The sequence below is a fragment of the Agelaius phoeniceus genome, chromosome 7, assembly GCF_051311805.1.
Source record: "Agelaius phoeniceus isolate bAgePho1 chromosome 7, bAgePho1.hap1, whole genome shotgun sequence".
Taxonomy (NCBI): domain Eukaryota; kingdom Metazoa; phylum Chordata; class Aves; order Passeriformes; family Icteridae; genus Agelaius; species Agelaius phoeniceus.
In genome coordinates this window covers 10,510,064-10,534,397 of record NC_135271.1, presented here as the reverse complement: position 1 = coordinate 10,534,397, position 24,334 = coordinate 10,510,064, and the positions used below count along the sequence as shown (strand labels likewise).

At 54.1% G+C, this 24,334-nt stretch overlaps 3 protein-coding genes and 6 non-coding genes across 9 annotated transcripts in view; 4 read left to right on the top strand and 5 right to left on the bottom strand.

Moving 5' to 3' along the window:
• LOC143694549 (uncharacterized) overlaps positions 1-23,019 on the top strand; it is a 31,638-nt gene extending 8,619 nt beyond the window's left edge. The window contains exons 4-6 of the mRNA XM_077181855.1: positions 4,816-5,060; positions 22,476-22,511; positions 22,745-23,019. Coding sequence (XP_077037970.1) covers positions 4,816-5,060; positions 22,476-22,500 — 270 coding nt within the window. The 3' untranslated portion in view covers positions 22,501-22,511; positions 22,745-23,019. The remainder of the gene's footprint in view (positions 1-4,815; positions 5,061-22,475; positions 22,512-22,744) is intronic.
• TRNAP-AGG (transfer RNA proline (anticodon AGG)) lies at positions 1,627-1,698 on the top strand. The gene has a single exon. It is a non-coding gene; the product is annotated as a tRNA-Pro (tRNA).
• TRNAA-CGC (transfer RNA alanine (anticodon CGC)) lies at positions 2,010-2,081 on the bottom strand. Its single transcript has one exon. It is a non-coding gene; the product is annotated as a tRNA-Ala (tRNA).
• On the bottom strand, positions 6,618-8,169 carry LOC129133398 (feather beta keratin-like). The gene is made up of 2 exons (XM_077180950.1): positions 7,977-8,169; positions 6,618-7,331 (listed from the first exon to the last, which is right to left on the bottom strand). Exon 2 carries the CDS (start codon positions 7,309-7,311, stop codon positions 7,024-7,026), a length of 288 nt encoding a protein of 95 aa, XP_077037065.1. The 5' UTR covers positions 7,312-7,331; positions 7,977-8,169; the 3' UTR covers positions 6,618-7,023.
• Positions 12,196-12,277, bottom strand: TRNAS-GCU (transfer RNA serine (anticodon GCU)). The gene has a single exon. It is a non-coding gene; the product is annotated as a tRNA-Ser (tRNA).
• TRNAA-UGC (transfer RNA alanine (anticodon UGC)) lies at positions 13,521-13,592 on the bottom strand. Its single transcript has one exon. It is a non-coding gene; the product is annotated as a tRNA-Ala (tRNA).
• Positions 13,925-13,996, bottom strand: TRNAP-AGG (transfer RNA proline (anticodon AGG)). Its single transcript has one exon. It is a non-coding gene; the product is annotated as a tRNA-Pro (tRNA).
• Positions 14,123-14,204, top strand: TRNAS-CGA (transfer RNA serine (anticodon CGA)). Its single transcript has one exon. It is a non-coding gene; the product is annotated as a tRNA-Ser (tRNA).
• Positions 14,237-20,619, top strand: FTCD (formimidoyltransferase cyclodeaminase). Its single transcript, XM_054653113.2, has 14 exons — positions 14,237-14,688; positions 15,444-15,627; positions 15,980-16,108; positions 16,220-16,308; positions 16,525-16,704; positions 16,793-16,930; positions 17,223-17,354; positions 18,002-18,063; positions 18,722-18,851; positions 18,962-19,123; positions 19,505-19,548; positions 19,629-19,767; positions 20,047-20,142; positions 20,302-20,619. The coding sequence occupies exons 1-14, from the start codon at positions 14,635-14,637 to the stop codon at positions 20,386-20,388; spliced, it is 1,626 nt and encodes a 541-aa protein (XP_054509088.2). The 5' UTR covers positions 14,237-14,634; the 3' UTR covers positions 20,389-20,619.
• Positions 23,020-24,334: the final 1,315 nt, after the last annotated feature.

Sequence of the window (24,334 nt, the reverse complement as noted above, 5' to 3'; positions counted from 1 at the left end):
CCCTGCTGCCAGGCAAAGCACAGCGCTCCACGCTGCCAAACGCTGCCACACCTCGCGGCCCTGCCCGCACAGGGACACCACGCACCCGCACCCGCACAACCCTTCCACACCTCACACACGCCACCACCTCACACGGCCCACACTGCTCGCTCCACTCCCCCCTTACCCCCTGCCCCCGCCACCGCAGCGCCCCCCACGCACCCACACCAAGGGCGCCCCACGCACCGACAGCCCTGGCACACACACACGGCCATTGCTGACACTGAGGACAAACACCGCTCACAGCACATCCCCTTTGCACCATGCCCCACAGCAAAAGGTGCCACAAAAAGCACCGGCCATTCCAACTGCTGCAAGGCCCGGGGAGGCCCATTTACGGACAAAACAGAGGCGGGCAGTCACATCTGCTGGATCTGGCATCTCGTGGCTACAGCAAGAGGCACCTCCCTGCTCCCAGAGGGTGTGAGGCCACACTGAGCCCTGGCTGCTTCCTTGGGCAGCTCTGGGTGATCCAATGAGGGCCCCACATGTCTCCTTGCACACTCCGCTCCTGTCCAGTCACCACATGGTTTCCTCTGTGGCACAACTGCAGGTTTCCCCTTGCAAAGTCTCTGATGTCTGGATCCCTAAAGCAGCTCAAGATGAATCCAGGAAGGGACCCCAAACCAATGTTTCCCCACTACAGCATGGAGCATCCCGGGGCCCCCTCCCTGCTTTTGCCCAGAGGGTGTAGCTCAGTGGGAGAGCACTTGCTTTGCCTGCAAGTGGCCCTAAAACCCACCCCCAGCATCTCCATGTCCTTTTGCCTCCCCAGACCCCTCTCTGCTGGATGAAGGGCTGCCAGAGTTCCCTAGGAAAGGCCTGGCACTGCCTCCTGGCCCCTCCAGCCTGTGTAGAAATGCCCAAGGCTCTTTCCCTACCCTGCCCAGAGGCTGCAGGGCACTGGAGCACTTTGTTTTCCTTCCCCACGAGTCTCAGGATGCCTCTAGAGGTGTACATCGATGCTGGGAGAAGCAGCTGGGAAGGAGGGCTAGTGGTGCCAAAAACCTCTTCTGGGAGCTGGACCAACGAGATGGGGTGCACTGCTCTCCCAGAGATGTGGGACAGGGTGGTGAGGGGACATGCACTCAGCAAGATGGGAAAACTGTTCCACCTCCCCACACCACTCCTGTTCCACCTCCCCACACCACTCCCCAGAGTATCTTTTTACTCACCTTTCCCGGGTCTGCAAAACCTGGAGAATGCTGGGTGTGTCACCGCCCCCGGGCATCACAACCCCTGCCTGGGGCATTTGGCTGCTTCCGAGAGAGGAGCGGGGCTGCGCTGGATGCCAATGACCTTCTCGTAGCAGCTTCTACCGGGAACCCCAGGGAGGGCACCCCAACACTCTCAGCGTATCTGGGCGTTGGGTAAAACCCATGTCAGTGAGCAGGCTTGGAGTTTGCGCAGGGAATCCTTCCTGGATTTCGAATGCAGCGCGTTCAGCCCTCGGCTATCAGAGGCCCTCGGCCCGTGGCGCGGAGGCGCGCTGCCCGCGGACTGCTCTGCGCTCCCTTCTGCCAGACAGCAGGAAAACGTCTGGGGTATCCCAACCCCAGTGGGAGTAGGGGAGGCATCTACGTTGTCGGCTCGTTGGTCTAGGGGTATGATTCTCGCTTAGGGTGCGAGAGGTCCCGGGTTCAAATCCCGGACGAGCCCTTCTTTTTTTGGGCACTCGTCCCTGGATTCTGGGCACCCGTGGGGCGACTCTGCCTTGCACAGGGGACACGGGGGGCCTGACACAGCTCAGCTGTCGTCAGGATTGGTCGTCTCCTGAGTGGGGAAGGGGCTACCGGGGCAGTGGGGGACGACAGAGCGTGGGGTCCGTGCTGCCATTTCGGCCGTGGGCGGGCGGCACAGCTATAGTGCAGGGAATCGCCTTCGGGGAAACCTGATGGAAAAGGAGTTTGTCATCGCCCCCTCGTGGAGGAAGTGAGGAGGAAAAAAAAAAAAAACAAAAACGGAACAACTGGAGATGCTGGGGATTGAACCCAGGGCCTCTTACATGCGAAGCAAGCGCTCTCCCACTGAGCTACATCCCCTTCCTTTAAAAGCTTGCAAGGGCACATTCTCCTGGCACTGCAGGGACTGGGTTTTACTTGCCAAAAGTATTGTTAGCTGAAGAGGAGGCGCTACAGCCACCCCGCGGGATGTTGTCTGCCGGCAGCTGGGGAATGCAAGGACTGATCATCCTACACCTGGTCATGCAGTCCCACAGGAAGAGCTGTCCTAACAAATGGTTGTTTCCAAAGCCAGGGCTTTATCCAAAGGAGGGGTTGTATCCAAAAGAGGGTTTATCCAGGACTTGAACTCAGGAATTCTTGCAAAAGTGCAAGACACCTAGCCCTACACCAACAATCTGGAGTACTGCGCCCCTTTTGCCTCCCCAGCCCTACAGTTTGTATTTCAAGGCACAGCTGAGGCTGTGCTTTTTCCCAGCACAGCCACGGCCTTGAGGAGGAATTTCCAGGGCAGCCATGCCAGGAGGAAACCCCAGGGCCTTTTGAGGGGACTCTGACAGCCCTGCATCCAACAGGGAGGAGTCCGGGGAGGCAAAAAGGACATGGAGATGCTGGGGGTTGATCCCAGGGCCTCTTGCATGCAAAGCAAACACTCTCCTGCTCAGCTACATCCCCTGCTCTGGGTTCCCCTACCTGTCGAACCTTGAAGCTCCATACTGCCTGTGGGAATTTGCCAAGCCAGGATGTGGGACTAGCCCTGTTCCAATCTATATCACAGCCCCAGAGACCCAGAGTGGCTTTGGTGTGCTCCTGAGGGACAAGAGCTGTGACTGTTGGCTAACTGCTCTTTTTTCCCAGCTCCCATCGGGGTCAGCAGGGTGCTGGTGCTCCTATGGTTGCCATGGGGGCACAGTTCCAGGGCAGGACATGGGGAATTTTCCAGGACACAGCTCCTGAGGGCTGAGTTGCCTGTAGCTGTGCTGGGGTGGGAAGATGAGCTGCTGCAGGAGCCCCAGCTGCTGCAGACCCCCCTTCACACAGGAAGAACAGTGCAAAGAGATGATTTGCAGACTGCAGCGAGCCTCCAGTGCCAATTGTAACACGTGGCTGTGCTAGAGCAGAGATTCTCCCCATCCAAACCTCCTGAGCCGACTGAGGGGAACTGGGAAGTTGGTTCAGCCACAGCCTTTCATATCACAGAGGGGTGGAGGAGAGCAGGAAAGGGAAACACTGCACCCCATGATTTCCAGGTCTCGTAACCCCCCCACAGACACAGCTCCTTCAACCCCACATAACCAATGCTGACAGGAGCTATCCCACACAGCAATAACTACATCACACTTCTCCTCTTTGGGAGGTATGCAGACACCTCTCAGCAAACGTGAATTAATTAAATTTAATTTATCAAACAATTATTGAGTTTAAAACTTAGATTCCCTCCCAGGACCCTGCAAACTGTTGGGATCTGGGCTCCACTTTCATTGTGCTCAACCCAGTCTTTCCCTGAGGGCTGCTCTCCACAGCAAAAACTCAGAGTAGAGGAGACTGTAGGATAGCCAGGAGCGATGTCTGCTGGTGATGTGGGCTCAGGGTTACACTGCTGGTGGAGCCAGCAGGGCTGCAGGACTCAAGTCTTGTGAGCCCCATTACCACAGGGAGCACCAGGAGGACCAGACCTGCATGCCTGTGCCTTTTAATTTGTCTGCTTCTTCCCCCTTGACTCACATGTGTGGGCAGGCTGTTATTTTCCTATTTTATGGGATCTCCAGCCCTGGGGAAGAACTGGAGCCCTTGGCAGAGCCACTGCCTGTCTGGCTCCCCAGATGTGGCAGGGAAGGGCACCCTGAGTCCCTGCCTTGTGCTTGATCCATGGATGTCTGGGGTGGGATATCCTGAGTGGTGCCCTCTCCTCCCTCTTATCCTGGCCATGCAGCCACTTTCTTTCCCCTTCCTCAATCTGGAAGGTTGCTCCAAACTCCATCCAGCCTGGCCTTTGACACATCCAGGGACTGGATGGGACAAGTCCCATCTCTCTGCTTGCCGTGCCTGCCGGTTCCCAGCTCTAGGGGTTCTCTCTCACCTGGCTGACTCCAGGTATATCCCAAAGTGCTCTGGCCAGCAGTCCTTGCCCCAGTGAGGAGGATGAAGGATGCTGCCTATTGATGCAGCTCACCCTCCAGCATTGCCCTCAGCCCAGTGCCCCAGTGCCTGTCTGGAATACACCTTTGGCAACCCAGTAAAGGCACAGGTGGTGGATCTGTCTTTTCATCCTCTCCCACTGCTGTGACGCACCACAATTTTTGTCTTCTCACCTGGATGTGCAGAGAAGCTGCAGATTGATGTGCTGTGTTGACCCACCAATAATCCAGCCATCACCAGTCCCAGCCCTACCACCAGCAGCATCCTGCCTGGGACTTTCATAGTATCATAGACTATCCTGAATTGGAAGGAATCCATAAAGGTCATCAAAGTCCAATGCCTGGCTCTGCACCCTGTGCCTGAAAGGGTTGTCCAACCATCCCACCCTGTGCCTGAAAGGGTTGTCCAAATGCTCCTGGAGCTCTGGCAGCCTTGGGGCTGTGCCCCTTCCCTGGGGAGCCTATTCAGTGCCCCACCACCCTCTAGGGGAAGAATCTTTTCCTAATCTGGCCTAACCCTCCACCATCAAAGTCTCCATTACGAATGGTCCCACTCACTTGCTGTTCACAGCAATCTCCCCTTTTCCACAACAGCTCTCTGTGCTTGTTCCTCCTCAAACCGTGACTTGTCCTCTAAACCACACTTATCCTTTCCTTCCTACCTCATCCATCCCCAGGGTGAGAAGGTACCTGCTCTTCAGCAACCTGAGGATACTGAATCACCACAGGGAGAAGGTTTCTTCCAAGATCACGAAGTAGCTGAGAGAAGATGGGAAGTGGGCAAAGAGACGATTTGCAGACAGCAGCAAGAGAAGATGAGAAGTGGGAGACATAAACCTCAACAGGCATGGCCAGAGGGTGGCACCTGGGCCATACTCCAGGCTCTTCTCAAAAATGCTTCTGCTGCTTTTGAATGCTTTAGGTAGGCAATGCTGGGACCAAATCCCAGGACCCAGCTATTTCCCTCCATGTGCCTGCACCTACTGAGCAATATTTTTCATCCCCATCTTGTTATGTGGCTCTGTGTTTCTCACTGGAGCCTTTGGCTGCACTGCCTCTAGAGAAACCTGTATTTGGGGCATGATCAGCAGGTCTGGGGGGTCCTGCCTGGGGCAAGGGCTGACCTGGGGGGTGGGGGGGAATATGGTGAATTTAGGATTGCTCTTGAGCTGGAAGCCAAAGAGGCACAGCTCCCAGCTGGAGTCACAGCTCCCATGGGAGACAGAGTCCCCTGACCCTCAGGATAGGCAGCTCTGAAAGGCACCGAGGTCCTCATTTCCCCACCTGTCTGCACTAAGACACCACAATTTTCAAGTCAAATCAAGGAGCTGTTTAGATTTTTGTAGACATTGGATTTTCAGGAAAAAAAAAAAACAAAACAAATTAAAATCTGTATAACCTCACCAGTGGAGTCATTCAGTGAAAAGCTACATAAAGAATGTCATTTTTCTGTCCACCTACTCCTTCCTGGACTGTTCAGTCCAGCAGGCTTGAGGAAGGCAGCTGCACAAGGCCCAGAGACCCACAGCTTCCCAACAAAACTTCTGCTGGAATTTCAAAGCTTTTTGTAATTTTTTATTTCAAAATTTTGCATCCTATCTCTGCTGACAACTGCCAGGCTGGGATAAAAATATCTGAACAGTCCTTGGAAGAAGGACATCTCCCTTCTCCTGGTGCATGCGCTGCTGAGAAATTGCCATGCAAATTTTCTCCAAATTAGAAGCACTTCTGCAAAGGTCTCCTGGGCAATAAAACCAGTTGAGCTTGGTCAAAGGCTTTTGATTACCAATAGGCTTTCAAGCTCAGCATAATCCCTCAGTATAAACGCTCACAAACTTTATGCAAATAGTCCTATTCCTCCTTCCATCAGCTGAAAAGGTTCTGCCTCATGATCCATGGCATCTTAAAAAGAGGCTTTACTCAATTCCTGACATCTTCCAGGTACTTCAGTGTCCCCCTCCATCAAGTAATTATTGTCTCTTCTTTTTCACTCTTCACTGTCACCCATTAAACACTATGTGAGCTTGGCATAGAATGCTCATCCAAAGAAGCCCATCTTCCAAAAATCCCACTTCTACCTTTTTTTCCCTGACTCAATGCCCGCCTCCTTAGCTCAGCCCCACAAAATATCACTGCAAAATGCAGGGTAAATGCCATTTTGAAATGTCAAACCTTCACATTCTCAGCTCCTTGAGGGAACAGGCAATAAAATGTGCTCCTGCAGGAATTCCTCCCTGAGCAGGTGCTTGCCATGGGGCAGGAGGAGAGGTTTCCAGGATAAGAAAGTTGCCTTGGGACTGGTTCCAGCAAACCACACATGTCTGTCAGCACAGGGAAGAGCTGGGTAGCAGAAACCCTCATTTCATGTAAAAAACAAACCTCCCCAGCAGCAACAAGCTGCCTCCAGAGGAGGTCACCCCTCCAGGCTCCCGAACAAGGAACAACAGAAGACTCAGGCTATGATGTAGCAAGTCTTTAATGAGAAGGAGAGTGAACCAGTTCAGAGTACAAAGTGAGTTTCCAGTGCCTAGTAAAGAAATGGATAAACCCCACTTTGGGACAAGCTGATCTCTACAAGGGGTGTCTCCTCGCCCCACCACCCCATGATTATCATCTGCCATCTACAACCTGCTAGAAGCATTTATTGAACAGCCAGCAGTAAATGCCGTGTAGAACATGGAAATATAAAGACTTAGTGAGATAAAGGTGTACAAAGGTTTGGTCTGGAGTGATGAGCTCGCATGGCTACCGTCCTCCTGGGGCAACTGCTGGGAAACCCAGGGGCATCTCCTTAGTCCTCTCCCCCAGTCTTGGTCGAGTGCTCCGCTTTCCTTTCCTGACCACACCGCTGGCACGGGCAGGAGGAGGAGCCCGCTGGGGACACCCTACAGCCCGGTGCCCAGGCACAGCAGTCCTGCCTTGCCCAGCCCCCGGGACCCCACAGGGATGCCGCAGCAGCGCAGGTAGCTCCCGACTGCCGCCGACGCTGTGGACCCCACCGTGGTGTTCTGCGGGAAGGAGCTGAGGATGGGCCCGGGCAGCGTGACCACGACCGTGGGCGGTTGGATGAAGGCGGTGGAGTCCCTGCAGCGGCGGAAGCAGGGCTGGTTGCAGCTGGTGGCCAGGGGCCGGGGACCGCAGGAGGAGGTCAGGCACAGGTTGTAGCAGGACATGGCTCGGCAAGGATGTGCACCTGAAAACCAGAGCTGGGATGTAAAAACAAGGCAGAGGCCGGTCTGTCCTTGCTGAGCCCTCACTCAATGCCTCCCATAATAAGAGGCATGGGAGAGCAAGCTAGAGGGTGAGTTTGGATGGTTTAGAAACATCAAAAGAAAACTTCTCCCCACCTTGCCCCATAAACCACTCAGGAGAATGAGGGGAATTTTGTTTGAGCTGCAGGTTGGTCTGGGAAAGTTGGAGGCACCAAGTTCTGGGACCACAGAGCAGACCTACTCCTGCTCCGAGCTGACGAGGAGCCTTTGGCAAGCAAGGTGGTCACAAGATGCACGTGGTTGAAGCAAAACCCACTTAAATCAACACAACATGAACGGAACCATTCCATCCCAAAATATAAGGGACATTTGATGCCTGTCCATAAACAGGGACACATTGATCCCTGCAACTCAGGCATGTCCTGTTCTAATTTGTTTCTCTGCTTCAGCAAGGAAAATCATGCAGGATGCAACTGATTATGTGGTTGCAGACCCTATAAACTCTGCATCCTGCAACCCCTTGCACTCTTCATTTTAGGGCAGAAATACACCCTTCCCTGTTTTCCTGTGCAGCTGGAAGGGCAGAGGGTGGGGTGGGGAAGGGGATGGAGCCTGTCTCGACTTACCCAGATGGACGTGGCAGTGGTGGCAGCTGGAGCAGGTGGTGGGGCCAAGCACTGTCCCCACAGTTTTATAGGGTGGCCCAGCCCCCTAGGGGAGTGGGTGTGTGCCTTCAGCCTGAAACTCCCCAGCAACCAGCAGTTTTCTCCTGGAAAGCTCCCCTGACTGATCAAACAGTTCCCTCTTTCATCTGTCATGTTTTGCTTCCATGTAATACTGAGTAAGATTAAAATGATTCGGGCTACAGGCATTAATTACCTTCCTTCCTTCCTAAGGCCAAGGGACATTTTAGGTCTTTATGCCACCAGGCAGGAGAGTGTTTTCAGCAGAATTTAGAGCAGACATATCCCTACCTTCCTCTCAGCACAACCAATTCAGCTCCCTGATGCACCTGAGGTGAGATCAAGGATGCAAACTGAATGTAAGGAACATCCATTTGGAGTGAAATCCTGTGCCAGGAGTCTCATGGAAGCCAGGAAAGCTGAGGGGCTGCAGGACTGAAGGAGTGAGGATATGAGTGATGTGGACACAGGGACCTGACCTAGCCCAGCGTGAGCAATTTGTTATGGGTTTGGATGCACTTAGAGGATTTTTCTGCCTTTTTTTTTTTTTGGTTGGTTTTTTTGTTTGTTTGGTTTGGGGTTTTGGGGTTTTTTTTGGTTTATTTTTGTTTGGTTTCTTTTTTGAGGGTGGGGGTTGGTTTGGGGTTTTTTTGTGGTTTTTGGGGGTTCTTTTGTTTTGGTTTTTTGGGGGGTTTTTTGAGTTTTTTTGTTATTATTCCTCACACCTGGGGTATAAATTGTGCTTGGAAGACACATCAGATTTTAAAAGCAAAGTGGGGCTCTGAAGCCCAGGCCCACAGATGACACATACCTAAACTGGCCGATTTTGTGCAGGGAACTGACTTCCAAGAGCCCTTCCATCCCACTCTTTGGATAGGGTGGTAGCAGTGAGTCAGAAGGTTACAGGTGTCCTTCCTTGTGATGGGGTGACATAGTCAAGACAGGGTTAATTACAGTAATTACAGGCTCTGGTGTGACACTGGGAATCTGGGATCTGCTGGAAGCCTGTTAGCTACTAAATATCCCAAACATCTCAACCTGCACTTAAACGTGAATCAGCCTCACAGTGGGGAGAGGGAATTGCTGATGTGGACCCAAGCAGGACCATGATGAGCCATCATGAGCTCTAGAGGCAAGGAAAGTCTGAAACAGGCTTTTCATTTCACACCAGCAGAGCCCAACTGACAGCACAAACATCTCCTGCCCTGGAATAAACCCTGGCAGAACTGGGAGATGTGTACTATGTGTGTGTGGGGCTGTGAGCATCTTGTTAAAGATGTGCCTTGTGGGGTTTGGGGGGGTCATTTGAGTTCTTGAGATGACTTGGCCACAGTGGATCTCACTGAATGGTCCCTAGTGACTATTCTCTGCCTGCCTGTCAGGGCAACAAAGCCTTTCCAAGGTTCTGAGGCCAAACTCAGCTAATTTTAACATCATTCTGGAAGGGGAAAAAGGGAATCAGGTCTTCTGAGGTTCAGCAGAGGACATGGGCTTCAGGGAGAAGCAACCTGGTGGCTCCTGGAGTAAGGCAGGACGCTGTGGGTTCATCATTCATAATCTCCTAAATGGCAACTTGGGAAGCAGGAAAAGATGAGGTTACAGTTTAAGCTTTATTGTGCTGCTTTTTGCTCCACTCTTGAATAATAAATTGATGCCACAAGTGGATCTTGGACCCACAGCTTGAGAATTAAACCCCTCTTCTCTTGGTTTGTTTGTTTGTTTTTTGTTTTTTTTTTTTTTTTTTTTTTTTTTTTTTTGTTCTGTGTCTCTGTGCACTCCCATTTTCTCAGGAAAACAGCCCTTCCTGAGTGACTCCCTTCCAGGCTTCCAGGCACAGGGTGGGATATTCAGAACTGCAGCCTCACTGTGTGTTTCAGTTTTGAAATACAGTTTAAGCACTTGAAATTCTGCTCACACTGGACCATCATGCCCGAGAATAATATCCATAGATGCAGTGATGCTTGGGATAAATGCAATGTGGCACTCAGAGGGGAAATGTTGTCGAATGTGAGCACATCTGTGGACTGAAACAAGTCCTTTTTCCAGAAAAGAGAGCAGGGAAAACAAAAGGCACATGTTAGGAAGTTAAAATAATCTGATCTGTGTAGTGACTGAATTTTTAAAAAGGAAAACAGATGGGGAAAGGGCAGATATGTGGGAGAAAAATAAAGACTGAATTTCCAATCTGTATTCATTTAAGGAAATGAGCACTTACTGCTTGAGATGTGACTTTCTCTGGATGAACCTCAAACCTGAGAAAATTTCACCAAACAAAACATGTCGGATCCATTTTCTTAACTTCTGCATGGATCCAGGATGTGTGGCCACCTCAGCCCTGCCCCTTCCTGCAAGTAAGGACACAAAAAACATGGCCCAGGATCAATAATCCATGTGTTTGCCTTCCTATCACCAGTCCCAGCTGCACTTTGCATTTTGATTTCCTTGGGTCATTACCCAAGGGCTGGATGTGTCTGAGACTGGCTGGAGGGTGGGAGCTTGCCCCTGTCCTAAAATTTCTCCTGAAAGCCAAAGGCAGGGCCACATCTTGGAGCAGCAACAGACCTACAGCATCCCTTCTCCAAGGAATGTCTGCATACAGGGTGCTCACCCAGGGCTTGCCTCCTGGCAAGGACAGGACAGTCAGGGACCACTCCCAGATGGCTGATGGATGAGTGGGACACCCCAGTGCCAGAAGGTAGAATCTTGATGCAGCCAGACCCAGGCACAGAGCATCCTGGCTGCCTGTGTCCTTGCCAAAGCAGACTCGGGGTGCTCCAGGGCCACTCTGTGCAACCCAGGGAGCCCAGCGGGTGCCACTGGGGAGAGCCAGGCTCCAGCTGCCAGGCACTGTCCCGAGGCTGCAGATGATCCAGTTCCATGCTGCCAAAGGATCCCTGTAATTTCCAGGTCCCTGGGTGGGCTGATGCCCCACAGCACCACCGACAGTGGCACATTCCCTTCAGGAGGACTCATCACTGCTCACCAGGACAGGGACACGTGTGTGCCAGGGCAGGGTTGAAGGGTGTCCCAAGGGAATCAGTGGGGATCCTCTCCTGGCTGCCTGTGCTCTGCAAGTCCTAGGTCCTATCCTGTGACAGCAATCCCCCTGCCATGCACTGCTGTACTTCTGCACCCACCACCCCAGCCCATTTCATCATCTCCAACCGCAGCTTGGTCTCTCTGCAGGGCTGGACCCAAACTCATGCATTTTTCCCAGGAAATCTCGCACAGATCCCTTGCAGGGCACCTGGCTGTCCAGGCAGCAACATCCCTCCTTCCTAGGGTGGCAGACCTGGCCAAGCACCACAGCATCTCATGGCAGTGGAAAGGGGTGGGGCCGGTGTTTCCCCCCAGCCTGGTCATGGTTTCTGGCTCAGGAGACACTGATGGAGGGAAGCAGCTTCACACTGGTCCCCAGAGACATCTCCCCAAGGCATGGGAAGGAAATGTAGCCACAGTGACGGTCAAAAAGGTGTGGGCAGCTAAGCCTGAGCATCCTCACCTTGTCTTGAAGCCATGGAATTGCTTGGCCACATCCTCATCAGTGGAGAGGAGTAGAGGGGAGAAGGGGAAGGCACTAGAAAGACTGGCACAATACCTTTCCAAAGGTGCCTCAAAGCACAGACTCCCAGATGCAGGGCTTTCCTCTCTTCAAGACCACTGAGATTCCAGAAGCAGTTTTACCTCTTTCCTCTTCATCTTGCCATTGGTCACTCTCTCCTGTCTCCGGGAATCTCCACTGTGAGCACTGCTCCAGGCACAGGAGGGAGCTGCCTGTGCACAGTAGCTCTGCCTTTTCCAGAACAAGCACCTCTAAGACACGCCAGAGGCAGCTTTTGACTCCCATTGGCATCCTTGAGGATGCCCAGGGATGGCCAGTCCTGACCTTCCTTGCCTACAGTTCAGTGCCCCTGGAGAGGAGGCAATGGGACGGCAGGAGAGAGGCTGGTAGGTGGGTTCCGGCACCCTGCTGCCATGGCACATTGCACAGAAGGGCCCGCCCCGACCCTGAGCCACAAGGAACAGGCTCAGTACCTGGGAGCAGCAGTCCAGGGGCAGATGTAGTGTGCATTTGACAGAGCAGAGAAAAACACAGAGAGCAGGAGGGTACGGGGCAAGCTGCACCAAAAGACTGACTCCTCACAAGCACTCGCAGGTAACCCGACGAGGGTGGGATTCGAACCCACGCGTGCAGAGCACAATGGATTAGCAGTCCATCGCCTTAACCACTCGGCCACCTCGTCTCCCGATCGGCTTCTCTTTTTAGCAAAATTTCCTTTTGCAGATTTTTTTTGGTCTTCTTGTTTGCCCATAGACAGCAATACTGGAGCTGGTTCTTCAGGGTGTCCTTTGGTGAGCAAGGCTGTGCAGGCAGAGCCCTGGCAGCTCCTGTCACAGCAGGGCAGGGAGACAAGCAAGAGTTTGTGATTCATTTGCTTCTCTCTCTGTTCTCTTCTGTGTCCATGGGGTGGCAAAGAGTAACATGGCATTTATTGTAGCCACAAAAACGCGTGCACCAGGCATCTCCACTACACACCCACACCCAACCTGTGTCCAGAGGGTTTTCCCACATGATTCCACACCAGCTGTGCAAAGTAATAGGGAAGATGGGAGGGGTCCAGACAGCATCTAATGTATCTCTTATTTCCCAAATTGCCCAGTTTCTGGAAATAGTTTAGCCCAACTCTCCAATGTGAGGTGAGAAAGGAGAGGAAGCAGAAGGAAACATTTTGTTCCTAGAGTCAGGTGGGACAGAGAACTGGGAGCTGACGGACAAGGACCCCCAGCAATGCCCCCAGTTCTGGACAGGGAGGAAGAATAGTCCCCGAGGCTGAAGCACCACTGGGAGCTGAACCCAAGATCTCCTGTTTACAAGGCAGGCACATTGACCAGATGAGCCATGGCACCTACTGGCACTCCTGACACTGGTTGCTCCTTAAAACACCTGATGCTCTGCCCACTTCTCTGCCCACATGCTGCCCCAGGTTTGGTGTTTCCCAGCTGCAAACCCCATCTCTTTTTGCTGCTGGGAACACTCCCGGTGCTGACCCAAGGCCCTGGCACAGGGAGACCAACACATCCCATAAGCACCACCAGCAGTCCCCAGACCCTACAGGGACATGCTGCCCCCTCCCCTTGCCCTGGCACAGCTGTTCCAGCTGCCACCCTCCACTGCCCTGAGGTGACAGCCTGTCTCATGTTCCTTTCTCGCTGCTCCCCCCCAGCACCAAGCGTCACACAAAGACAATGGTCACCCCAAGAGACACTGTGAGCCCCGTGGGGAAGGGACTCTGGCTGCCTCCGCTCTCTACAGCACCTGCGGAAGGAGGGACATCTCGCCAGGCATTTCCTTGCTGCCTGCCTTGGGCTGCCAGCAGGCAATCCCAGCTCCCACGTGCCCACAGGCAGCCGCAGGGATTTCTTGTGGGCCATCTGGGGGTCTCTGGGGGCCCTGGATGCGGAGGGCTCTGGAGCGGCAAAAGGACGTGGAGATGCTGGGGGTTGATCCCAGGGCCTCTTGCATGCAAAGCAAGCGCTCTCCCGCTGAGCTACATCCCCCTGCCACTGGGCCTGGCCTGGCGATCTCCCGCGTCCGAGCAAGTGCCTGTGTCTGCTGCCTTGCCCTGCCGCCCAGGCTGGGGAAAGGGGGTTCAGGTGTTTGCAGGCAGTGCGGGTGCCTTAGGTGTCATTGGGCTGGTGGGGGGGTTGGAGCAGGGGGAATAAGTGTGGGGCAGAGCAGGGAGGGCAGGTAAGGGGCAGAGTGGACGCGTGGCAGGACTGTGTCGGGTGGCTGCACTGTCGGGCGGGGCGGAGGTGGCGAGGGCGAGTGCGAATGCCAGGGCAGGGTGCTTGCAGTGTGTTGAGGGTGAGCAGCGGGTGTGTAAGAAAAAGGGCTCGTCCGGGATTTGAACCCGGGACCTCTCGCACCCTAAGCGAGAATCATACCCCTAGACCAACGAGCCGAGGTCCAGTATTGCTTCTACTTCGCCCATGTGGCGCGGGACACCCATACATTTCCGCACTTCTCGGCAGAACGGAGCCTGGTGCAGCCCGCAGCCAGCCCGACCCCCGCCCCGCCACCTACCGCCGCTGTGATGGCCGAGAGGTGAAGGCGTTGGACTCGAAATCCAATAGGGATTCCCTGCGCAGGTTCGAATCCTGCTCACAGCGATGGATTTTAGCCACTATCCCAGCTGCAAGTCCTGCGTGAAGTGGCCCCCCCCCCCACGGTCAATAGTGGCAATGGTGCAGTGACTTGACTGGAGCTCGTGGTAACCACAGCATCTTGCTGATTCCAGCGGGTTTTTTTTCCTTTATATGTTAATCGGTGCTGGTGAGTGCTGCCATCTGGCCCCACAGAGCCCTTGTGCCCGGAGCTCTTCCAAGCACGGTAGGGCCAGTATGATGGTGTTTATCCAAGCCCCTTTCTGTCCCCTGGCCACAGATCAATTCAGTTAATGAGAAACTCTGGCTTGGGAAAGAGGCGACGTGCTGACTGCTGAGAGGCTTTCACTCTGCAGGAGGACAGGAAAGGGCAGGAAACCCCCAGGGTGTGAAGAGCCAAGCCAGGGGCTGAGGGCTGCAAGCAGATCGTGGGACCATGGCCAAGCTGGTGGAATGCGTCCCCAACTTCTCAGAGGGGAATAACAAAGAGGTGAGGGAGTATGTGGAAGGGCTGAAGGGTGGGTCACACCGGGCTGCTGACAGCCAGGTTTCCCCCTGCAGAGCAGTATGCACTGCTAGACTCTGCTATGCCTCCTTTGCAGTGCCATGCACCTTTCACCACTTGGCTAGTGCCAAAAATGCCTAAAGGTAGCTTGGAGTCCCTTATGGCACCTCAGTGTGAAGCAGGGACTGAGACCTCTTCCACCATTGCCAGCGGGTTGCTGTAGCACCAGCTCTGGGCTTGGTCTGGAATATTTCTCTGCAGAGAAATATTGCTTGCACTTGTGCCAAAGCACACTGTCAGGGTTAATGGAGCCTGTCCTGGGCATCAGCCTTCAGGTGAACTTTGGCTCTGCCAGTGGCAGGAGAATTTAGCAAACCCAGCATGGCTGTAAAAACACAGCCTCCTCCAGGGAAGAGGCTTAGCAGAGCCAAATGCGTTGGGAAGCTGGCAGGTGGATGTATCCTCAGGAACAGCAATTTATGGTGGTGCTCTGTGACATGCAGCAGCAGCCAGGTGTCTCTCCCCCACCACAGGGAGTTTGGGGAGCCAGGGTGCCCCAAACCCCCTGGATGGGAGTGGGATGCTTGTGCAGGGCTGCATCTCCACTGATCACGGGGTCATTCTCAACCCCATCCCCAGTGGGAAGGGGAAGATCTGAGATGCCCCCTCTCTTGAAAAGCCATGGCTATTGTATAGTCCCAGCCGTCTCAGTCCCCTTGCTCCCATCTGCTGCCTGGCAGGTGATCGATGCAGTGGCACAGGCCATCTCCCGGACACTGGGATGTGTGCTGCTGGATGTGGATGCCGGCGCCTCCACCAACCGCACCGTCTACACCTTTGTGGGGACCCCTGAAGCTGTGGTGGAAGGGGCATTGAGCGCAGCCCGTGTGGCTGGGCAGCTCATTGACATGAGTCAACACTCGGGTGAGCTTGGGAGAGGCCCAGGGGCTGGGCTGGCACAGAGGGGACTGCCATACTGCTGGGACCAAGCATGGCACTGGAACAGGGACTGTGGTCACAGGCCCAGGCCTGAAAGAGTTTAAGAAGCATTTGCAATGCTCCCAGGCACATGGTAGGATTGTTATGGCTGCCCTGTGCAGGCCCAGGGGTTGGACTCAATGATCCTGGTGGGTCTCTTCCAACTTGGGTTAGTCTGTGATTCTGTGATTTTCTCACAGCAATGGTGTCCAGTCTGTAAGAGTGTGCAAAAGTGTGTTCTCCCTCCTTGTCTGCTTGTTCTTCCCACCTCCCGCTCCTGTATCTGCCCCACCACCAGGTGAGCACCCTCGGATGGGGGCCTTGGACGTCTGTCCCTTTGTGCCAGTGAGGAATGTCAGCATGGAGGAGTGTGTCACTTGTGCCCACAACTTCGGGCAGCGCTTGGCAGCAGAGCTGGGTGTACCTGGTGAGTGGGTTCAGGAACCTCTCCACATTCCATCCCATCCTACATGATTCTAACTGTTGGAGAAAGTGCCAGCCTTGCCTGGTGGTGCTCACCCCCAGCTGTGTCTTGCAGTTTACCTGTATGGAGCGGCAGCACGGCACGAGAGCAGGAAAGCCCTGCCCTCCATCCGTGCCGGGGAGTATGAGGCACTCCCTGAGAAGGTGAGCCTGGTGGTGGCACCGGCTGGACAGACCTGATCTGTACTTCCCTGGCTTCAGGGAGCATGCTAGGGGCTGGTGTAGTCCCCTTGCACCAAGAGGAGCTGGTGACACAGGTGGTCATGGCAGATTCCAGCTGAGGAGGGAGATGCCCTCCTTGGGAGGGTGGCATGTGCTCCTGGCAGTGCCAGCCCACACACTCTCTTCCCTCCTCCCCAGCTTGCAAAACCAGAGTGGGCTCCTGATTTTGGGCCCCCAACTTTTGTCCCCCGGTGGGGAGCCACAGTGACAGGTGCCCGGACCTTCCTTATTGCGTACAACATCAACCTGCTGTGCACCAAGGAGCAGGCTCACCGCATTGCCCTCAACATCCGTGAGCAGGGCCGCGGCCCCAGCCAGGTACATCAAGAGCACGGGCACACCAGGAGCACACCTGCCTGTCCCCACACCTCCTGGGCTGTGCCCTGAATGTGGCAGTTGTTGGCAGCCTGGGCGCTTGAAGAAGGTGCAAGGCATTGGCTGGTATTTGGAGGAGGAGAACATGGCCCAGGTTTCGACGAACCTGCTGGACTTTGAGACCACGCCACTCCACACTGTCTATGAGGAGATCTGCCGAGATGCACAGGTGGGTGGCTTGGGATGCTTGTTCCCAAGGGGGCTTCCCAGAGGACATCTCCCAACAAGTTTTCTTCCTCACTGTCAGGTCAGGCTCTGGTTTCTCTCATGCTTAGCTCAGCCAAAGTGCTGAATGGCACAAAACTCCCAGAAACTTAGCAACTTGCTGTGAGCCCCTAGCTCCTCTGTTGAAAGATTTTCTGTGAGCTTCCCATGTCCTGGGAAGGGATGAGGACCACCAGGCTGAGTTAGTAGTGGCAGCAGGGCTCTGGGGAAAATCACATTTCTGATGCCCTTTGCAGGAATTGAATCTCCCTGTGGTGGGGTCTCAGCTGGTAGGGCTCGTTCCCAAGAAGGCCATTCTGGATGCAGCTGACTTTTACATCAAGAAGGAAAAACTCTTCATCCTGGAGGAGGAACAGAAGATCAGGCTGGTAATGTGACTTCTCCTGATACCAGCACAAGGGTGGGATCATGGCAGAGACACATCCCACCCCAAACCAGCCTCCCAAAGTGGCACTGAGCAGAAATTTAGGAGGCCTGCTCAGGCCTCAGGCATGACATTTGTCTCCAGTGTGGATTTTCTGGGGTAGGACAAGCTGCTTTATTGTGCTGAGGATGCTGAGATGCATAGGGAGCAGGAACCACAATGTGTGAGAATTGAGTGTGGGTGGCAGCTGCTTGTCTTGCCTGCATGGAGGCCAGGAGGGAAAGAAAGTGTACCCAGGGCTCAAGGACAGTGGGTGGCATTATGGGAGGCTGTCCCAGGACTGGGAGTTAGCTGGAAAGGAGGAGACAGGCTCTGCTGTTCCACTGCAGGAGGGAGGGACTTTTCTAGCCTGTGGGGAACGTGCTAGATAAGAGCAAGCTAATGATTTATCAGTACAGCTCCCAGTCATTCAGAAGTGACCCCACACCACCCTCGAGTCTGCAATGGGATGGGCTGGTGGTGCCAGCTGTCCTCTCCCTGGGTGGTGGCCCAGTCCCAGTGCTGACTCACCCCTGGTTAATTAGCAGTGGGGAATGAGGATGCAACAGGACTTACGTGACAGGGTTGACGCAGTGGTGCTGCTCCTTGCAGGTGGTCAGTCGTCTGGGCCTGGACTCCCTGTCTCCATTTCACCCTCGGGAGCGCATCATTGAGTAGGGACCCACATCCTACTTCTTGTCATGGTGCCCATTCCTCCCTGGATGGGGGGATCCTGATGCCTGCATCCTGCACTCAGCTTGTTTTGGGAGTGGTGCTGCTCCCAGCTCCTCTTCACAGCCTGGGGACATCTCTGCTGGGTGGTTGTGCAAGATCGGGGTGGTCCCTGCTCCCAAATGCTGATTGTTGTGAATGTGGAGTGGGGGAACTCCAGGTTGCTTCAGCAGGCAGTGGGAGCAGGTTTTGTGGCCAGATTTGAATGCTAAATTCCTTACTCTATCCCTATGCAAAATTTCACTGCCTCTGGTTCACATGCTGCAGCACCTGGTGTGAAACATGAGTCTGTGAGGGGACAGGAAGGGAAATCCTTCCACAAGGTGGAAGTCCTTGTCACCCTTCCTGGGCCGTGGCTGCAGAGGCATTTCTGTCCCACCAATGCTGCTTGCATCAGCCCAACCTGGCTAATGCAGAGCAACCCCCACATCACCTGTGTTCCCCAGATGTCCCCATGGGGTTCCCACTCCTTACCCTGACCCTCAGGCTGGGTTTTAGTCCCCTACTAATTCACAGGGTCAATGCTGGAGAGGGCAGCGCTGGGTCTGGGTGGTGGTGGTGTCCCTGCACCTGGAGGGCTCTAAAACACCTGTGCTGCAGGTACTTGGTGGAGGCAGGAGAGGTGGACAGGGGGCTGGTGGCCAAGCCACTGAGTGCCTTTGTCCGAGCAGTCGGAGCAAGGTCAGCAGCGCCAGGAGGAGGCTCTGTGTCTGCAGCTGTGGGAGCCCTGGTATGTGCCCCACACCAAGACAGAGGCCTGAGGGGCCTTGGTGTGCCAAGTGGAGCTGGCATGGTGGTAGCAGTGCCCACTGTGTCCTACTGGAGGATTTACCCTGGCAGGGAGCAGCACTGGGCAGCATGGTGGGGCTGATGAGCTACGGGAAGCGGCAGTTTGAGGACCTGGACCCCATCATGAGGAAGCTGGTCCTCCCTTTCCACCAGGCCATGGAGGAGCTGGTGGCAATGGTGGATGCCGACTCCTGTGCCTTCAACAGCTACATGGTGAGGTTCCAGCAGAGGCATCCTGCAGGGAAACAGGAGGGCTTTCCAGCTGGGAGGAGGGCTGGGATTGCTGTGCTCTGGATTCCTTAGGAGCAGGGCTCTGACCTTAGAATCACAGAGTCATTAAGGTTGGAAAAGACCTCCAAGATTATCAAGTCCAACCTTCCACTGAGTACACCCATGCCCACTAAACCATACGGCAAAGTGCCACTTCTGCTTGCTTTTTGAACACTTCCAGGGATGCTAAAGCAGGGCTTGGGGAAGGGACATTGTCACATAAGGGAGGTTTGCAAGAGCACAGGAGCTATGGGTTCTGCCCTGACGCCCGATGTAAGGCACGATATGGGTGATGGCAGCAAACCTGCTTTTCTTTGCCTGCAGGAAGCCATGAAGCTGCCCAAGAACACCCCTGAGGAGCGGGAGAGGTGAGCTGGGCTGGTGGGGACTGGCTGACTGTGTGGGCACAGCCACCCAATGCTCAACCCAGGGCTGTCCCTCCTCTCAGACGCACAGTTGCCATGCAGCAGGGGCTGAAGACGGCCATGGGGGTGCCCTATGGCCTGGCAGAGAAGGTGAATGGGCTCTGGCCTGCTCTGAAGGAGCTGGCACAACACTGCAATCTGGCCTGCAAATCTGACATCCAGGTATGGCCCCAGCTCACACACATTTGCTCTGCAAGGTGTTCCCTCATGTCCTGACCTCCAGGATACGTCTCTCCAGCTGTGCTTCCCAAACTGGCCAGTGGTTTCCACCCAGTATTCTTTGGCAGCCATTTCCTGAGAATACCAACAGATTGGAAAGTGCTGCATGCTGCTGGGTGGTGCAGGGTGGGAGTCCTGCAGCATAAGGGTCTGACCTGCTTCAGCACCGTATGGTGGAGCTGGTTCACCAGGAGAGCTTCTCGCAAGCCTGACTTTTCCCAGGTGGGAGCCAAAATGCTGGAAGCAGCAGTGTTCGGAGCTTACTTCAATGTCATTATCAACCTCAAGGACATCACGGATGACAAGTTCAAGCTTGTGGTGAGCCAGGCCTGGCGGTGCAGCTGAGTGGTGGTGGAGGGGGCGGTGGTGGCCTGGAGCCCCTTGTGCCCGCCTGCCACTGGCAGGACACATGCGGTGCCCAGGGGATGGCTCTTCTGGCCTGTCGAGTGGCAAATGACTCATCTTGTCCCCACACAGATGTCACAGAAGGTGTCCGGGCTGCTGGAAGAGGCAAAGCAAGGCTCGGCGGTCGTGCTGGCACTGCTGGAAAAGCGGGTGGCCTGAGAAAAGCTTGGGAGCACTCTGGGGGTTCTGCAGTGGCAAATACAGCTGGGAAATACTCTTGGCCTTGCCTAAGCTTGGCAAGGTATTCGCCTCTGGAGAGCTGTGTGAAAAACACGTTCTCTCTCCTGTGAAAACGTAAAAAGTTTAATAAAGGACAATAGGAGACAAGAACCATAAAGCAAAGGTTTTTTATGGGTGCATCTTGGCACTCAGCCAAGACCAACCACACTGTCACCTTCGGGGATCCCCCTTAAATACCTTTTCCCTTACATCAGTCCATTGCATATTCATAGACCCTTATGCATATCCATAAACTAATTTACATTTCCCAGGAACTATTTTACATGGCCCCTCCTTTGGTCCACCTTTTTAGAGCATGCGTGTTTCTTGGCTGTGGTTTTGACTCTTTCTAATAACTTCCAGTTTGGGCCTTGGTCCATGCTTTCTTCAGATGGTGAGTGCTGATAGTTGGCATATCTAGAAGGTTTCCTCATCCTGTGTTTATTGGTGTTATCCTATTCAAGCAGACATTTTAACACAAGCATACTTATATCATCTATTTCACTATGTCTAAGCTTAATTGACAGTAGAAATAGAAATTATATAACAAACTTACTTTAACATCACACATATCAAATCCATTTAAATATTTGTGAAAAGCCAATATTATAATATGTATCTGTAACAGCTGGTCTGCTCAGGCACATCCAGCATCATATTCCCTGGCCATTCCCTGGACAAGGGGAATTTTTGCTGTCTGGTACTTAGAGCCCAGGCTCCATCCTCCGATTTCTGGGGCAGAAGTAGACAATTGGGCTGGCAGTGTCTGGGACCACAGTGATCCTAACAGAAGGGATGGCGGGATCCCTGTAGCACTGCCTGTAGGGAGATCCCTGTCATGAATACCTCCTGACCCTGTACAGTTCCTTTGTTCAGAAACCCCCATGAAACACCCTCCTACCCGAGATCTGGGGCAAGACCTGGCACAGTCCCTTTCTGCCAGGTGTCTTTCAGGCAGTGTGTGACAATTCCAACCCGTTGAATTGCCTAGGAAGGGAGAACTGCCAAACATGAAGCACCATCAGGGGTATTAGCAGGGAGATGGGGTGGGTTGATATGGGAGAAATCCTACACCCTCCTCATAGATCCTCCAAGAGGAAGACCTGAAAATCAGGGCATCCAGCCCTGCCTCCTGTCCCTGTTGACTGGGTGTGTCAGCAGATACTGTGTCCTCCACCTGCACACCCTGGCAGCACCCTGAGCAGTGTCAGGCCCCCACACCCGCTGTCCCACAGCCCCGTCTGTGGGAAGGTCACCGCTGTTCCTAGACACTGTGCCTGAGCAGGGAGCACAGTCAGGGTTCATGGTGGGGTCAGCTGACTCACTCCATCCCTCCCTTGACGCCGGGAGCTGGAATCACCGCCGTCCATAGCCTGTGTTTATTATCCCCGTGGGACCTTTGTGCCGGCTGGGAGCGGCGTGTTGACGTTTCTCGCAAGCCCATGGAGAGGCGCGGTGTCACCTCTCCGGTGTCACTCCTGCCCGCCGCACCCCTGCTCAAAGGGGCAGGGCCCCGCTATTTAAGGGTGCCCTACAGCCGGGAGAGCCGTGCCAAGGACGGGGATCCCGAGTGCTGCTGACGTTGCTTCTTCTGGGAGCTCTTCCACAGGTTTGGTGAATGCAGGGCAGCATGGGGGCAGTGGAAGCATGGGCACCCGTGGGTCAGGGTGCACTGTCCCCAAGGTGGGCACTGTACCCAGGCACGTGTCCCCAGTCTTTTGTGGCCCACGAGAACATGAACTCGGCACCCGAGCTGGGCCAGTGTGGATTTATTTCTATTAAAAATGGAAACCACATGCCTAGGCTTTGGGGGTGCATGGAGCGGGGGACAGTTGCTCTGGGAGTTGGTGCTGTCACCAAAGGGACAGGACGGCGGTCGGGGTCTGTGGGGGAATGGCACTCTGGGGGAAGTGAGCATGGTCCCTGTGCTGGGGGCAGATGTGGGACAGCGGAGACAGGTCCCAGCTGCTGGCTGGGTGATGTCTCATGGCAGGAGGTGACTAATGGTGCCTGTCCTTCCCTTTCAGCTTGGAGACCACTGAGGATGTGTGACCCCAACCAAGGTGAGGGGCTGTGGGGCCAGGCAGGGCTGCAGGTACCATCAGGGCTTAGAGGGGAGCTCTATGCTGTGGCCTCAGACACCTGGGGGGTTTACCTGCATCCCAAAGGGGTGTGGGATGTCCTTTGTGAGGAAGACCAGAGTGGGCCTGTTGGGTGGAAGGGTGCACCAGCTTCCTGCACTGTCTGCCTGGGGAGAGCTTGTCTCTGCCCACTTACAGGTTCCTCTTCTTCCTAGGCCCACCACAACCACACCTTGCAGTGTGCCCTCCCGCCCCTCCAGGATACCCTGGTCCTGGCACAGGTCCCTACCCTGGTGGCATTGCAGTTTGCCCTGCTGCCCCTCCAGGACACCCTGGTCCTGGCACAGGTCCCTACCCTGGTGGCGTGGCAGTCTGCCCCCCACGCCCTGCTCCGCCTGTCCAGCACCCCCACGGGCATCCCCCGTTGGGGCATCATCCTCACGGACATCAGGAGCACCATGAGAAGCACCATAAGAAGCACCATAAGAAGAAGCATTGCAAGCACCATGAAGGCAAGGTAAGAGTGAAACAGCAGTGAACCTATCCCTAATTCTGCTGCAGACCTCCTCCAGCATACCACAGCAACTGGCCTAAGCAGCTGGGACTCTCCTCTCCTACCCTGTAGTGGCTGGAACAAACTGCCCAAACATCAGTGGCTTTTTTTAGATGTGGAAATTTGTTGGAATAATAAACAGGCAAGAATGAGTCATATTAAGTGAGTAATTTGAAAAGCAATCCATGAAATTCCTGGAAGCCATTTAAAGTGATAGCATGGCTCGGGGCACACTGTGCAGTGTATTAAATCCCAGGACTTTGTCCTGCTCACTTGAGTGCAAGTTGTGCCTCCATAATGGACATTCACTCAGTGTCTTGCAGCAGAGGAACTGTTTGACTCCCCCTTAAAAACAAAAAAACTCACAAAAAAACTCACAAAAAAAAAAAAAATCAAAAAACCCACAAAAAAAAAAAAAAAAAAAAACCACAAAAAAACAAACCAGAAAGGAGAAGCAATTCCTTGTGCTTAAATTCTGCAGAAAATACCATTCCAGGGATGGGCACCATCCTGAGCAGGTCTGAATGAGGAACTTCTAAACAAGGCCCCATTTCCAACATTGGGGGTGGGAGCATTTCTCAAACAAATCCTACCAGCAGCTCCTCTCACAGGGAAACAGCTCTGGAAGTGATCTACTGTGATGTTGGTCTTTGCTGGCAGAAAGCAAGACCTTTCTGGAATTTCCTTTATTGACCTTAAGAGTCTTGTAAAAAAAAAAAATAAAAACCCTTCAGCCTTCCCACAATATGGGGCAGCCACCACAGGGTCACTAACCCATCTCAGGAATGCTGTGACAGAGGTTCCTTTCCCTGCTGTCCTAAAGTTGTTCTCTCTTCCCCAGCCCTCTGGTGGCCCATGCAGCTCAAGCAGCAGCTCAAGCAGCAGCTCTGACTCTGACTAAGGGTCTGACATGTTCCACCTGCTCCGTGGTGATCAGCAAAATATGAGGCCAAACTCCTCGTGGGACCCCCCTGCACGTCACTCATCTCCCTCCCCCTTTCCCCTGGAGCAGTGTTTTGCCTGCTGAGTGATTTTTCTTGTGTGCAAGAGCTTGTAAATCCTTTGACCTGGAATCTCCAAGTTAATGGACAACATTTCCACCCTTTGTCTTCCGGGAGAGCCTGCTGAAAGTCATCACATGCGGTTTTCCAATCTGCTGGTGTCTGTGTGTTTTTTCCTGGGCAATGATGCTGGCTGCTCACATTGATCCCGTAAACCTCCTTACATTTCGTGTGAGCTTTCCTAGGTGTAG

Coding starts and splice junctions, on each gene's coding strand:
- LOC129133398 (XM_077180950.1), bottom strand. CDS start 7,311: ATGTCCTGCTACAACCTGTGCCTGACCTCCTCCTGCGGTCCCCGGCCC.
- FTCD (XM_054653113.2), top strand. CDS start 14,635: ATGGCCAAGCTGGTGGAATGCGTCCCCAACTTCTCAGAGGGGAATAAC. Junction 15,628..15,979: donor TGACATGAGTCAACACTCGG/GTGAGCTTGGGA, acceptor CCCCACCACCAG/GTGAGCACCCTCGGATGGGG. Junction 16,309..16,524: donor ATGAGGCACTCCCTGAGAAG/GTGAGCCTGGTG, acceptor CCTCCTCCCCAG/CTTGCAAAACCAGAGTGGGC.